This window comes from Pyricularia grisea (assembly GCF_004355905.1).
Source record: "Pyricularia grisea strain NI907 chromosome Unknown Pyricularia_grisea_NI907_Scaffold_12, whole genome shotgun sequence".
NCBI classification, from domain to species: domain Eukaryota; kingdom Fungi; phylum Ascomycota; class Sordariomycetes; order Magnaporthales; family Pyriculariaceae; genus Pyricularia; species Pyricularia grisea.
In genome coordinates, this window is record NW_022156724.1 from 268,293 (window position 1) to 282,023 (window position 13,731).

Consider the following 13,731-nt stretch of genomic DNA (forward strand, 5'->3'; position numbering starts at 1 on the left):
TTTCGGGGTTTTTCCAACCAAATTATTTTAAATAAAAAGTCAAATTAAATGGACGGGTTTTAAACAAAATTATATAAATAAATAAAAATTAAATAATGTTTTTTTATAATGTACCACCCCGAAACCGACGGCGGTATAAAACGAATAAATTAAAAGATGTAATATTATCTATAAATTTACGTAACGTTCGACCAGGGGAATTAACCCAAATATTTAAGCGTAGCCCAACTAATTTTTAATAATAAAAACTTTTTAATTACAGATATTAACCCGAATAAATTATTATTAAGATTTAATATTAAAACTATTTTGCTCCAATAACCCCCGTCGCCCGTTTTTTCCACAAATTTAAAAAAACGCGCGACTTGTTTTATCGAATATTTATGTTAAAATATAAATATCGCCCAAAATATTATAATATATATATAATAACGATAAAAAATTGGGGCGAATTTGTTTCGGTATCTAATAAAAATATTTAAAATAAACGACGAAATATATTTTAATTTCCGTAATATCCGGAATAACCGCCCGTACCGTAAATTTAATTATATTTATAAAAAATATATAATAACCGCGATATTTACGTTATTAATAATTACGTTAAACGTACCGGAAAATGTTTACCCAATTTTCCACGTTAAATTGGTCGAACGCGTAATTACCGACCGGTTTTTCTTTTAATTACGTATTAATATTAAACCGGGGCCGGTAATAACGGCGGACGAAAAAAAATAAAATAAAAAAAACAAATAAGAAAATAAGGAAATTTTATTTGTAAAAAACCGCAAAGGGACGGGTTATAACCGTATAATATTAGTTAAATAAATAAATTACGATAATTTTATATAAAAATCCTTAAAATATTTCGAAAATGTACAAATATTAACCGATTCGAAATATAATAAAGCGATATACATATAAATAACGGTCCGGGGGGTAAATAATTCCGACAAACCATTATAGAGGGCCAAAAAACCCAAAAACATATATATAATATTAAAATTACGCGGATTATATATTTTGCAATATAAATATTAAAAAAATAAAATAAATTTTAAATTTTTAACGGGGCGAATATATATTATATTGGTCCGAAAACCGGGAAAAATCCCCTATTAAAAATTAATGATAATATAAAAATGTACGAAACGCAATAAAAAAATAAATTCCACCTATTTACCCACCCACGGAATGGAAAAAAACCCACCCATTTATTCGATAATTAAACTATTATAAAAACCCCACCACGGGTATATATTAACAGCGGTTATATTTATCCATTTTTCGGTTTAATTTCCGGTCGTTTAAATAATAATCCGGGGGCAAATTAAATTTAAAATTATTTAAAAAATCGCTTTAAAAAGAATCTGTTTTCGGGGCGGAAATTTGTTAAAATTAAAAAAAAGTTATAATAAAACGGTTACGAAAAACGTTAAATCGGTTGTAAAAACCGCGGTGACGAAATTTGCCAAACGCACCAATATTAGGGCGGCGAAAAGGGTTACGGCCGAAATTGTTTTTAACGGATTCGAAAATTTTAATATAATAATAACGTTAAAAAAAATCGCGGAAACGGATTAATAAATGCGAAACGGGTTGTAATTACCGGATAAAAACCGGCGTTTAATTTTATTATTAAATAACGGCGAGGGCGAAAATAACCGCGTTAATTTTACGTTGGACGGCGATAATTTTACGCGCGTAACGCGCGTATATTTTAAAAATTTCGAAATAACGTTAATTATTACGTTTTTGGACGTTAAGACGTTAACGCGGCGGAATAAAAATTAAAAACAAAACGGGATTTATTTCGAAATAATTTATATTTTGGGCGAATTTACGGGCAAATTATTACGTGGTTTTATTACCACCATTATTATTATAAATAATAATTATATTACCATTATTACGATTACTATCCGAAATGGTTATATTTTTGGTATTACGTAAATAAAAATATTTTTTTAAATACGCCGCGTAAACGACGTAAGCTTTATCCATTATACGAACGCGACGGCCCGATTTTACGATACGGCCTTCTTTTTTTTGCAAAATACGGTAACGATAATAATATATTAATTACGATATATAATTTTTTGCAATTTGCAAAATTTACGGTGGAAAAACGGGTTTTTGGCGTATAAAGATTTTTTATAATTGCAAACCGATTTTTTATTTTTACGGTATTTATTATAAACCGTACCGTTAAAACGGGGGTGTAATTGAAAATACCAATAATTTTCGCCGCGTTAATATATAAAAAATAAAGCGGAAATTATTATTTAAACGTAATAAATAATTTATTATTAAAATTATTTTTAACGATAATTACGCCTATAACGCGGCGGGGTTTTTATATAATATATTAACGGAAAAAAACAGGCGGAAGGAAAATACCGGTGTAAATTTACCGCGGAAATATTAAAATCGTTATAACCATCCAATAAACCGAAAAAACGTTAAAGAATTTGCCCCTTTTTCCAAAAACACCGGCCATTATACCATTCGATTTAATAATAAATATAACGTAATAAAAATAAGCGGCGGCGTAATAATAAATATAGCAAAAAACGTATAAAAAACGGGCCAAAATTAAATTAAAATCGAAAGAAAATTAACGCCGAACCAAAAAATAAATTACGAAAAACGAAAAATAACGGCGAAAATACGCGAAAATAAAAAATTGTAATTTAAAAAGAAATAATAAAAAAAATCAACCGAAAAAAAACGAAAACGCGGAAAAAATAAATAAAATAAAAATTTTATTCGCGGTTGTAATAATAAATAAAAAATGCGAGGAAAAATAAATAACGGGCGGGTAAATAAAAAAAACCTATTTACCACTAAACCGTAAACGGGGCGATAAAAAAAAACCGCGTTTTGGACTAATCCAAAGCGCACCCAAATATAACCATAAATTAAAAATAAAATAAAAACGAAATAAAAATAAAATAAAAACGGAGTAAAAATAAAATAAAAACAGAGTAAAAATAAAATAAAAAAAGTTTACAAAAAAAAGGCACGCGAAAAAAAACGGACCACGGCCCTAACCAATATTATAAAAATAATAACCCAAGTAATTGGGCAAAACCGGCTAATATAATATCGAGGTAAAAAAAAGGCAATACAGAACCACGGAACGCGACGTTTTAAATCCGGGCCGACCCGCCCCGATAAAAAAGGGCGCCCAAAAAAATTATATAACGGATTCGTGTTAAATATACGTATTATATAACGTGTTAAAACGACGGGGATATACGTAATTTTTCCTTATATAAACATCCTTCCAGCGCGAATAAATAACGGTTTTATACCTTCACCTTTTAATTTTAATAATAACTTTATTGGGAACCTAACAGTTACAGGGCCATTGGCCTACCCCTTTACATAACGAATTATTTATATAAAATAATTGAAGGAATATTAATTTAAATATATTAATTAATAATAAGGACGTCAAGTCTTTTTATATCAAATAAAATTATTAATTGGAATAAAATAGGATTTTTATTATTTGTAACCAGAATTAATAAAACGTCTTTAAATAAAAACGGGTGCGATTTTTTCGGCCAATTTAATTAATCAAAAAATCGTAGAAATAAGAGAAAACATATCGTTATAAAACTTTAAATTAAGGCTTTTCATTAAAATATAACACTTGTAATTATTTGTTATAAATAAAGGAAAATAAAAATAAATAATATTATTTTATTTTAACATTTTATTTAAAGATTTATATATAAATAATAATATATATAAACTTTTATTTTTACAAAATAATAAATATAAGTATATTAATATTCACGTATAAAAGTTTTTCCCAAATTATTATTTCTTAATTTTTATATATATATATATATAAATATATCTTATATTTATTATTTTATACAAATATTCAATAATTAATATATTTATTAATAATAAATATAAAATAATATATAATATTTATATTATATTACATTTTATCATATATAAATATTAATATAATATATTTTTAAAGGTTTATTTTACGTGGACGTTTATTTATACCGATTTTCCAATCGATAAAATTTTAATTTCAATATCGTTAAAATTGGTAAAATATAAACCCGTTTCGATTACAAATTTATCAAAAATATCTACCATTTTATTTATTCGAATATTTAATATTTTATATTACGTAAAATATTAGTTAAATTATATATATATATATATATATATATATAATATATACGTATATACCGCCTCCCACGTACAAAAACTTTTTAAATTATATCCAAAAATAAAAATATAATTCAAAAAGTTAAAAGAATTTAATTCTTTCTAAAAATCCAACCTCCACACGCAAATTAAAGCCATTTATATTCCAATTCGACCAATTCAATTATTAAAAATAAAAAATAAATCGTTATTAATTATTTTGCCCATTATTATATCCAACGTACAGACCGTTTATTTTTGTGAATTCTATTTAATTAATTATAACGGAGTGTCGGTCGCCGAATTGGCGAAATCACCTCCACACGCGGCGAAAATCGACAAATTATCCTCAAACCTAAACCAAAGTGATTTTTGGTTAGATTTACAGGTACAAACAAAGCCACGAATTAAATTACGGCCACGTGGCTTAATTGGTGGAGCTTTAATTTAGGGATAAGCCCTGAAATTATTATTAAGCGTTTATGGGCATATAATATCGTCGGAGGTTATACCACGATAGGACGGATACGACCGAAGAGGACACGGGCAAATAATGGCTTATAAACTTGATTTGTATTAATAACGGTAGTGTTATTTGTGCTTAAAAAGTCCGGCGACTTGAATATTTACCAGAGAAAGTAGCAAAGAGCTGAAAGTAAAATATTATTATAGGATACGTCCTATTATTAAAGCTGTTGCGGTTGGTGCAGTATTTTGTGATGCGAATGAAAAGGATTGGGCATTTGAAATTAAATTATTTAACACGTATTCTTTTTCAATTCAAAACGGAATTTAACAGAAGTAGTAAGACAAATATAATATATAATCAGCTAAAACTAAATCATTTTTTTTCCTTTTCTGCTTAACATTGTTTCCCGCTTTTAAACCGCCAATTCAAATCGCGCCAAAAGACTTTTTTTAGGGAGCTTTACATACCGCCTTTCGGTATATAATGCACCATGCTACCTTTAATAAGCTACCACGGTAGCGCCAACCATTTAGTAAACATACAGCCCATTACCTCCCCAGCACAGTATCAAGGGCCGTTAGCATGCTGGCCTTCTTTTTCATCCCTTCCAAATGTTTCCTGGCTACCTCAGATTTGAAATGCTTTGCGGGTCCCCGATTTGCATTCTTTTTGTCCGTAGGTTCGCCTTTTGTTGTTACAGTGCCTGTATACCAAACGGTGTCGACAAAGGCACCGACGTATTGAAGATCCTGGCTGAAGTAAAACCCACCCTCTTCCCTAGCCTCGCGCGCTGCGCACTCTTTAGTGTCACTATCATCGCTTTCAATTTTACCTTTCGGCAGTATCCAACCACTCTTTTCGGAAGGAATCATCCAAACTTCACCGTCGCTGGTAAACGGAACAACACCACAGCGCCTGTATGAACCGCTCGCGCCATCGCCTATCGGAATTATTTTCAGTTTTAAATATTATATTAAACGAGAGATATAAAGGACTTACCAGCCGACAGTGTAGCCGGGACAAGTCCGAAGGTAAGATAAAATAAAGAGAACTTCATTTTTTTAATAACTCGGAGGAAAGAAGAAAGAAGTGTATAATGAATCAAAGGTACGACAAGGAAATTTGGTGGTAGGACCTGCAAAGGTTATATATTTTGATTTTATTGATAAGAATAAAGTGATTACTGCGATCGGTAGCAACAATGTAGTGAATTAAACGGTTTTCTCATGCATGGTAACTACTTATTTATAATTATTTACAACCCAATAAAGATTTGTTGAAATCTCTGTTACGTGTTTTAAAATTAGGTGGTTCCACACGTGGTTTACCCACTCGCATGTCTGCGCATTAATAAATAGATTTAATAAAGCCGATTAACTTTGTTTTTCCAAATATATACGCTATTTTAACGCACTATTATATATTATTTTACTTTGCCAAGTTTACACTCGAATATTCTTGTGTAAACCTGTAATTTACGAGTAAGATATATAAACTTTCGCATAGGTTTATGCAAGTTCCCTTAACCATTACTAAAAATAATTATATTTAATAAATGGCCCGATTCGCACAATAAATTATAAAATTTATTAATTATATATATTTAATTATAATTCGAACTGGTCTTCCAAAATTATCCTCGTAAAATACTTTATTAAAGTCGCATAAAAGAGTTAACTAGTTAATTTGTAGGCGGTGTTTATTTATGGGCAGATATGCGAGTGGGTAAGCCACGTGTAAAGCCACGTAATTTTAAAGCACGTAGCGAGTGTTTTAATAAATTTTTATTGGATTGTAAATAAATATAAACAAATAATTACCATATAAAAAATACCGTTTGATTTATTATATTGTTTTTACCGAACGTAACGATTATTTTATTTTTATTAACATTAATTAATGTTATTAATATAAGCAATATAAATAAGTTATATAAAGGGATTTAAATTGTTAATTCCCATAACCAACGTTATATTTAAAATTAATAATAAAAATAATATAATAAATATAAACACTGTATATTAACGCGTTTAAAATTTGTAAATTATTATTATGTAAATTTTTTAAAACACCGGTTAAATCGTGATAATTTAAACCTTTTGAAACTTTTACCACCCGGGTTATACCGTGACTTAAACCTTTATTCCAAACCGTTATCTTAACCGAAAAACGGCGCCATATTAAATATTAATATAATAAACCCAAATGCACTGTTTATATAATTTTAATAATCTCAGGGCTTATCCTTAAACGCGAGCTCCATAATTAAACGTGGCTTAATCGTGGCTTTGTTTGTACCTGTGGGTCCAACCAAAAATTATTTTGGCTTAGGTTTGAGGATAAGTTGTTTATTTTCGTCGCAAATGGAGGTAATTTCGCCAATTCGGCGACCGATATTCCGTTATAATTAATTAAATAAAAATTGTAAAAATATACGGTTTATATATTAAATATAATAATTAGCAAAATAATTAATAACAATTTATTTGATATTTTTAATTTTTATATTGGTTAAATTGGTATATAAATGGCCTTAATTCGCAAATGGAGGTTGGGTTTTTAAAAAGAAATTGGAATTTTTTAATTCTTTTTATTATATTTTTATTTTTAAATTTAATTTAAAACTTTTTACACTTGTGGGGTGGTATATACGTATATATTACATTTATAAATTTTACAATTAAAATAGGTTTATACTTTTACCAATTTTAAAAGTATTAAAATTAAAATTTCAAAAATTATATAACCGGTATAAATAAACGTCCACGTAAAATTATTTTTTTAATATTATTGAAATTGCGTATTTTATATCTAAATTTAGTAAAATTTACATATTTTTAAATCTTGTTTTAAATTTATTTTAAATAAAATAAAAGAATAAACGTTATTTAATTATTGTATATAATTAATATAAAGGTTTATTATATTAATTATTAAATATTTATATAAAATATCAAATTTGACGTATATATATAAATAAAAAATTAATATATATTACAATTTATATATAAAATTTTAAATAGGGAGTTAAAAATAACTTTATTATTATTTATTTTTATTGAAAATTTTTATATAACGTATATAAATACAAAACCTTAACCGTTAAAAAGCCCTAATTTTAAATTTTACATTGTTATTTTTATTATATTTTTACCATTTTATTTAATTAAATATTCGGAAATAAAAAATATATAATCAAAAAATTATATCGCCGGTGCGCATACAGTGCGTGCACAGTGTGTATACTGTACGATTGCCTCCATATGCGGCGATAATCGACAAGATGTCCTCAGACTAGAACGGGCGCGATTTTTTCGGCCGATTTAATTGGTCGAAAAGCCATGTGGCTGAAAGGTACATGGAGCGCCCGGTCCACCCTGCAATTGCAGGGGGTCTAGTCTGAGCACTGAGACTACACTAAACAGAAAATTGATCGGCCGGAAACGGAAGTGCCGCTAAACCGGCGGCGGAATTTCCGCGGACACATTTTACCATGCAAATATCCCGAGGAAGACTGCACCTACTGACCAAACATCACTAGCTCCGGTAGGCTGTTCCGTCTTTTCGGGTGCTACGTACCCTTGCTAAAAGGTAATCTCGTTGAACACGTGTGCTCGGGTTTCACGACCGGACAAGCGGTCCAGTGCCAGCGAACCCATGGAGTCAGGTATGCTACCAGATGATCGAGAATAAAGAATTCGTCCTCTCTTGTATCACAGAACCGCACTGTTTGAAGTTGAAACGTCCGTGAGGCCACAAATCTGCTTTTCAATCCATCGGAGCCAGGCGTGGAATGCGATCTGGGAGTTCCCTCCTTGATGGAATCCAGACTAGCAAGGAAGTCTTGTTGCAAAGACGAGGATGGCACGCAGCTTCCACATCGAGCCCATTGTTGGCATAGACTCGGTGATGTGCCCATGATAGCGCTTAGAAGCTGCTTCACTGTCTGATCTCGCTCGTGGGCAAGTCGAAGCAGTTCCCCTTTGGTGGATTGCTCATTGATGAGGGCTTGCCAAATATTTGCGAGGAGGAAGCTGATATGATCTTTAGCGATTTCATGCCCTCTCCCAAACTCTCGGCAAGACTGAGGTTATGGCTGGACTGAAAATTAGACATATAGAGAAACCCAGACCTATCTTAACATGGTTCAATCCTCTTTTAACAGTCATTGTCGGTTGTCCACGATGACCATGGCAGTGAAAGCAGCGGAAAAGCGTGAACATAGTCAGCCATGTGGGCGTTCAGCGTGTTGACCGGCTTGCGGCAGCAATATCGGTAGAGAGGACAAGATGTGAGTGGACCAAGGCTACGTCGAAATTGATCTGGCGTAGGGCTTGCTCCATGCTCAGTTTTAACGTGATCGGCTCATGTTTTCCTTTAAGACAAGAGCCATCGGGGGTCCCGATGACCCGTCTTGGTTCGCAGTTGCTAGACAGAAGGTGTAGATCCAACAACCGAAGACATGCTCCCGAGGTATATGAGTTGACAGTGCGTCGGCCGTTGGAAATATGCTATCCAGCTGGATGCAGCTTTCAAATAAACACGAGTACAGGACGACATCTTGAACAACATGGCCACTAATGCGCGGGTCCGTCACGTTAGCGACTCAAACTCGGCTCAAGCCGACACAATGTTTGAATCTTTAGCATGCGTTTTGCGATAGAGGTAAATGAGAGTTGGAGCTATGTATTTGTTTAACAGTTTATTATATAACAATCTGACTTTAGCCCGTTACTTTGTGCTTGGGTCTTTCTAGATTGGTCAGTTTATAAAACCAACGACACTGGAATCTTTTTTTTTTTTGAAAGCAGCCGGAACAAGTCGAGGAAATCTTTGCAGGGACATCGACTCGATTGGCATTGCGTAGTTGAAGCTGTCAAGGGAGAATGGCGGGCTCTGGAATTGCGGACATCAGAAATCAAAACTGCCCCCTTATCTTCTCTGTTCATCCTGCATTTCGCTGCGACACCTGAAAGAAAGGTATATCCTTGAGTCATGTCTGGGCAACAGCAGCTAACCCTGCGAATCGAGATAGCAAAAGCTTTCTGGCAGTTTTATGCGTGGAGCTGGACGCAGAATACTTGGACAAAGGATGTTGTGCACTTTGTCTTTCAAAAAAGGCACCGGCGAACCAAGAGGTAGGAATCAATAATCCTTTTTTTCAAGTCCAGTTTGATTTGGCTTCTCCTGAGGAGTCTGGAAATGGACAAAGGCATACTTCACATGGCCACCCGTTCAATCCCTCGGTGTCACTCTCTCGGAACCCGAGCTTGAAGTCTGCATTGATCGCTTTGTCGAAGAGCTCGGGCTTATGCCAACATCTACAAGCCAGGCAAAAAGACATGCCGAATTCTATACAGTCCAGTTCCTCGTCAAACAGGAGTGAGTCTTTGAAAACGCTGGAAAATGCTCTAATATCGCAATAATAGGTAATAAAATCTTGCCTTCAAGTGACACTGAACCTCAACCAGCCACACAGCCGCAGCTTCAGTGAGCGAAGAGATTCTTCAAACTTATAGAGTCCCCTTTTGAAATGCTTTCGAAAAGGCGCTCATGGATAGAGATATCTATGGACTTTTGAACGGGCCTAAAATTTCAAGCTTCAAACAGCCCAAAGATTAGCAATGCGCAATGTAGTGAAATGTCAGTCAGTCGCAAGTTGAGTAAGTATTGTCTTTTGAATAATCCTTTAAGCGGTCTGCAATATTCTGTTTCCACCAGTACCAATCAACCTTGACCCACGTCTCACTCTTTTTCAAATCATCGTGCAGTCGACTATTATAGAATGGCACTACCCTTAAAAAAAGGTAAACTCACCAAATTGAGCCGACATGACCCCTTTGAATAACAAGCAGCTATCGACATACATCTAACGAACTAGGAGCTCCAGTGATTCGAGCTCTTCATCCCACTGACTGTTTAAGCGGCTTGTAGTGATACCCTCAGGCTTCGCGTCAGAGTATATCTGAGTACTTAAGTAAAGCTCTAGCCAGGGCCGGGGCCGCAAATATCGTCGTCGTCACAGCCGCCGGAACTCACGGAAGCGTGGATAATTCGACGTTTCTGGCCCGACTCGACGGCGCAAATATGCTGCTCTGCATGTGGGACACAATCGCGTTTGCCAACGCGTCAGTCACGTGGACCCCTGGGTTGGGATTGGATAAGGAGTTTGAGGATGCTATGCTTCCCCGGGGGAAAATGTATATGCCTATAGACGGGTGCAGATCTGGAAATCTGCCTTGCAAGGCTGCAGGACGCCGTTGTTTTTCGGCGACATGGTATTCTGCCGTGATTGGAGCCCGGGATCGCGGCGCAGCTGTCTAGACTTTTCCAGGCAGCCGGGGTGTTGTGAACAGATGAGGGGAAAAGACACTTTGGGGAGCGTGGTGGTACTTGGTGTCTGCTTTTAGGTCAACGTGTTACAGTAATGACAGGGAACTGCCTTGCATGCGCGAAACAATTTCCAGGGCGTTGGTTGAAAGATATTGGTATGGCATCTATTTGTGCTACATCTTTTCCAAATATCCTTCTGTATAAGAATGTTATAAAACAGGACATGAAACCATGAGCGCAACGCTAAATCACATTAATGCGGAAAAGAACCACCAAAGCGGCGAAATAACACCCAGCGCTGACAAAATACGGCAGGCCAAGCCCCTCGAACCTGAGATCGATACCCACAATCCACAAGCTAGTCACAATGGGCACGCCGACCAGCGACCCGACCGTCTTGACGAGCATGACGACCGAAAACACGGTCGTGTCATGTGACTCACTGCTGAGCCTACCACCACCAATGATGCCAGTAACCGAGGTGGGCGAACCCAGTCCGTTGTATTCGTTATTATCGTCGTCATCACCATCATCATCTTCATCATCATCCTTGGGATTCTGCTGCTGCACCGGCGACACCTGCGGTGACTTGAGCAGGCTCAGCGTAAACACGGGCAGGGCCGACCCGAGCGCGTAGACGCCCATGGCCGGGACGAGCAGCCACACGGTGGGCGCCAGGCCGATCAAGGTCGCGCCCATGACCGACATGACCAGACACACGTTTGCCCAAAAGAGATTCTGCCTCTCGGCCGAGACGATGGTCTTCTTTGCTCGGGCGCGCAACAGTGAGGGCACGACGACGGTCAGGAGGACGAAGTTGACGCAAGCCTTGGCCGACAAAAGGTAGCCCGCCGACGAAAACGACCATGTGTAGCGCTGCGAGATGTACTGGACCAGCAGTTTGGTGTCAGCGCTGGCGAGCGAGGTGAGAAACATGCTGATTAGGAGAAAAGCAAAGTTGCGCGGGCGAGAGGCGACAAAGGCGTAGAGGAAATTGAGCCGGTGGACGATTGCTTGCATGACAGGCTGGTGGGCGTGAAACTTCGGGAACGATGATGTGGAGTTGTTGGCTAAAGACTCCTCCTGGCGCTGGTCGTGGCGACTATCAGGGAGCATGGGGATGACACGGGAGGCGAGGAAGAGTAGTGATATGCCAATGAGGAAAGGCAGCCAGAGGTTTAAGCTCATGGTGGCTGAGGCAAAGGCAGGACCGACGAGGGCAACGACATATGTGATGGAGCTCATATAACCAAAGTACGAAGCCCGGAGCACATTGTCTTCTGTCAAACCTGCAGCAAATGCATAGGTGATGGAGTTGAAGACACAATCACCACCAAGCACGGATAGCATGGGCGCAAGATACAGCAGACGGGCCGGAAACACATTTTCAAAATAACCTATGACCACAGCCCATGCCAGCATGGCGATGCGCGGGACAAGGTTGAGCAGCAACACGAGACGTCTGCCGTGCCTCTCGGCCACGAAGCCCAAGGGTATGGTCATGATGAGATCTGTGGATGGTAGGAGATGTTTGTTAGCAGGACAGCGGGGACGAGCTTCGAGGAATGAAGCTAGCAATCAATCCATCACAACATTCATAATTAGCACGTAGCACATACCTCCTATTATCCATGCAAGATCCATCCCTCGCTGCACGCGCGCCAGGTCCTGCTGTACCTCGCTCACCTTGCACAGCTGTTCGCGGACCTGGCCGTCCGGGAGAAAGACGGCGTCGGATCCATCGTCAACGAGGTTACGGAAGAAGTCGCGACAGATACGTCGCTCAATGACACGATTGAGTGGGAGCTGGTAAAGACTCGCTGACAGGTTTACTAGCAGAACCAGAACGAGCAAGGGGGTGACGGCGCGATTGTGTGGTGGTTGGGGCGGGGACAAAAGGGACGACAATGTAGGTGATTCAAGACCCTCCATTCTTGCTGCTGCTGCTTCTCCATCGATCCTCAGCGACTTTGCGCCGGGGTCAGCCCTGTCGGTAATGACGGTAGTGGTGCCATCGGGTCGGTCCATGCCGGAGATGGAAGTTGGAATCTCTTTAATTTGGCGGTGTGCCTTTGCTCCGGTTGGATAAGGTGCGCGTGAGGTGGCAATTCGTCGGGGGGGGGGGNNNTTTTTTTTGGGGGGAAATCGATTAGGAAGAGGCGTTTAATAGTGGATAGTGAATTTTTTTGACACTAAAATTACCCTTGGATGATGTAACGCGCCAAGCCTCTCGAAATAGAGTCGGCTCAGACTCACGCTACTCAGAACAGCAGTTTTCTTTTTTTGTTTCTCTTCAAAAGCCAAAGTTGAACTGCTACAAAAAAAAACAAAAAAAAAAAAAACAAAAAAAAAAAAAAAAAAAAAAAAAAAAAAAAAAAAGCAGGAATCAGTTGAATCAGTTGGAGTCCACAGCGATGAGCCCTGTTGTTTTTGACGGTTGCATGGGTCCATCTACCTCCGTACATAGTAGTAGCGAGTTGGTACGCTGCGGGTCAGCGGAAAGTGGTTCCGAGAGCCCTGTAATTTTTTAATAGAGTCGCTGCACGGCAGTCGACACAGTTGACAGTGGGGGTAAACAAGGTGAGGTACCTGGTACATTGTCGCAATGCAATTATTCCAGGCCCGATTAGATAAGACTTGTGCCGTTATCGAAGAGTGGGGGTCTCTACATTCAATTAGCTCCCGAAGGAAGTCACCCCACCTCAGCTGCCAAACCTAGCGGTCCGGCGTTGATCGCAACTTTAAAC

General features: G+C 37.0%; 3 protein-coding genes across 3 annotated transcripts; 1 reads left to right on the plus strand and 2 right to left on the minus strand.

Annotated features, from left to right (window-relative positions):
- Positions 1-5,199: 5,199 nt before the first annotated feature.
- PgNI_12470 (uncharacterized protein) lies at positions 5,200-5,708 on the minus strand (the record flags this gene model as incomplete). Its single annotated transcript, XM_031132418.1, has 2 exons — positions 5,200-5,591; positions 5,651-5,708. 2 exons carry the CDS (start codon positions 5,706-5,708, stop codon positions 5,200-5,202), a joined length of 450 nt encoding a protein of 149 aa, XP_030976126.1.
- A 3,938-nt stretch (positions 5,709-9,646) lies between these two features.
- PgNI_12471 (uncharacterized protein) lies at positions 9,647-10,077 on the plus strand (the record flags this gene model as incomplete). The annotated part of the gene is given in 2 exon segments (XM_031132419.1): positions 9,647-9,757; positions 9,772-10,077. The coding sequence occupies 2 exon segments, from the start codon at positions 9,647-9,649 to the stop codon at positions 10,075-10,077; spliced, it is 417 nt and encodes a 138-aa protein (XP_030976125.1).
- Positions 10,078-11,227: 1,150 nt separating this feature from the next.
- On the minus strand, positions 11,228-13,056 carry PgNI_12472 (uncharacterized protein; the record flags this gene model as incomplete). The annotated part of the gene is made up of 2 exons (XM_031132420.1): positions 12,604-13,056; positions 11,228-12,495 (listed from the first exon to the last, which is right to left on the minus strand). Exons 1-2 carry the CDS (start codon positions 13,010-13,012, stop codon positions 11,228-11,230), a joined length of 1,677 nt encoding a protein of 558 aa, XP_030976128.1. The 5' UTR covers positions 13,013-13,056.
- Between the last annotated feature and the right edge of the window lie 675 nt (positions 13,057-13,731).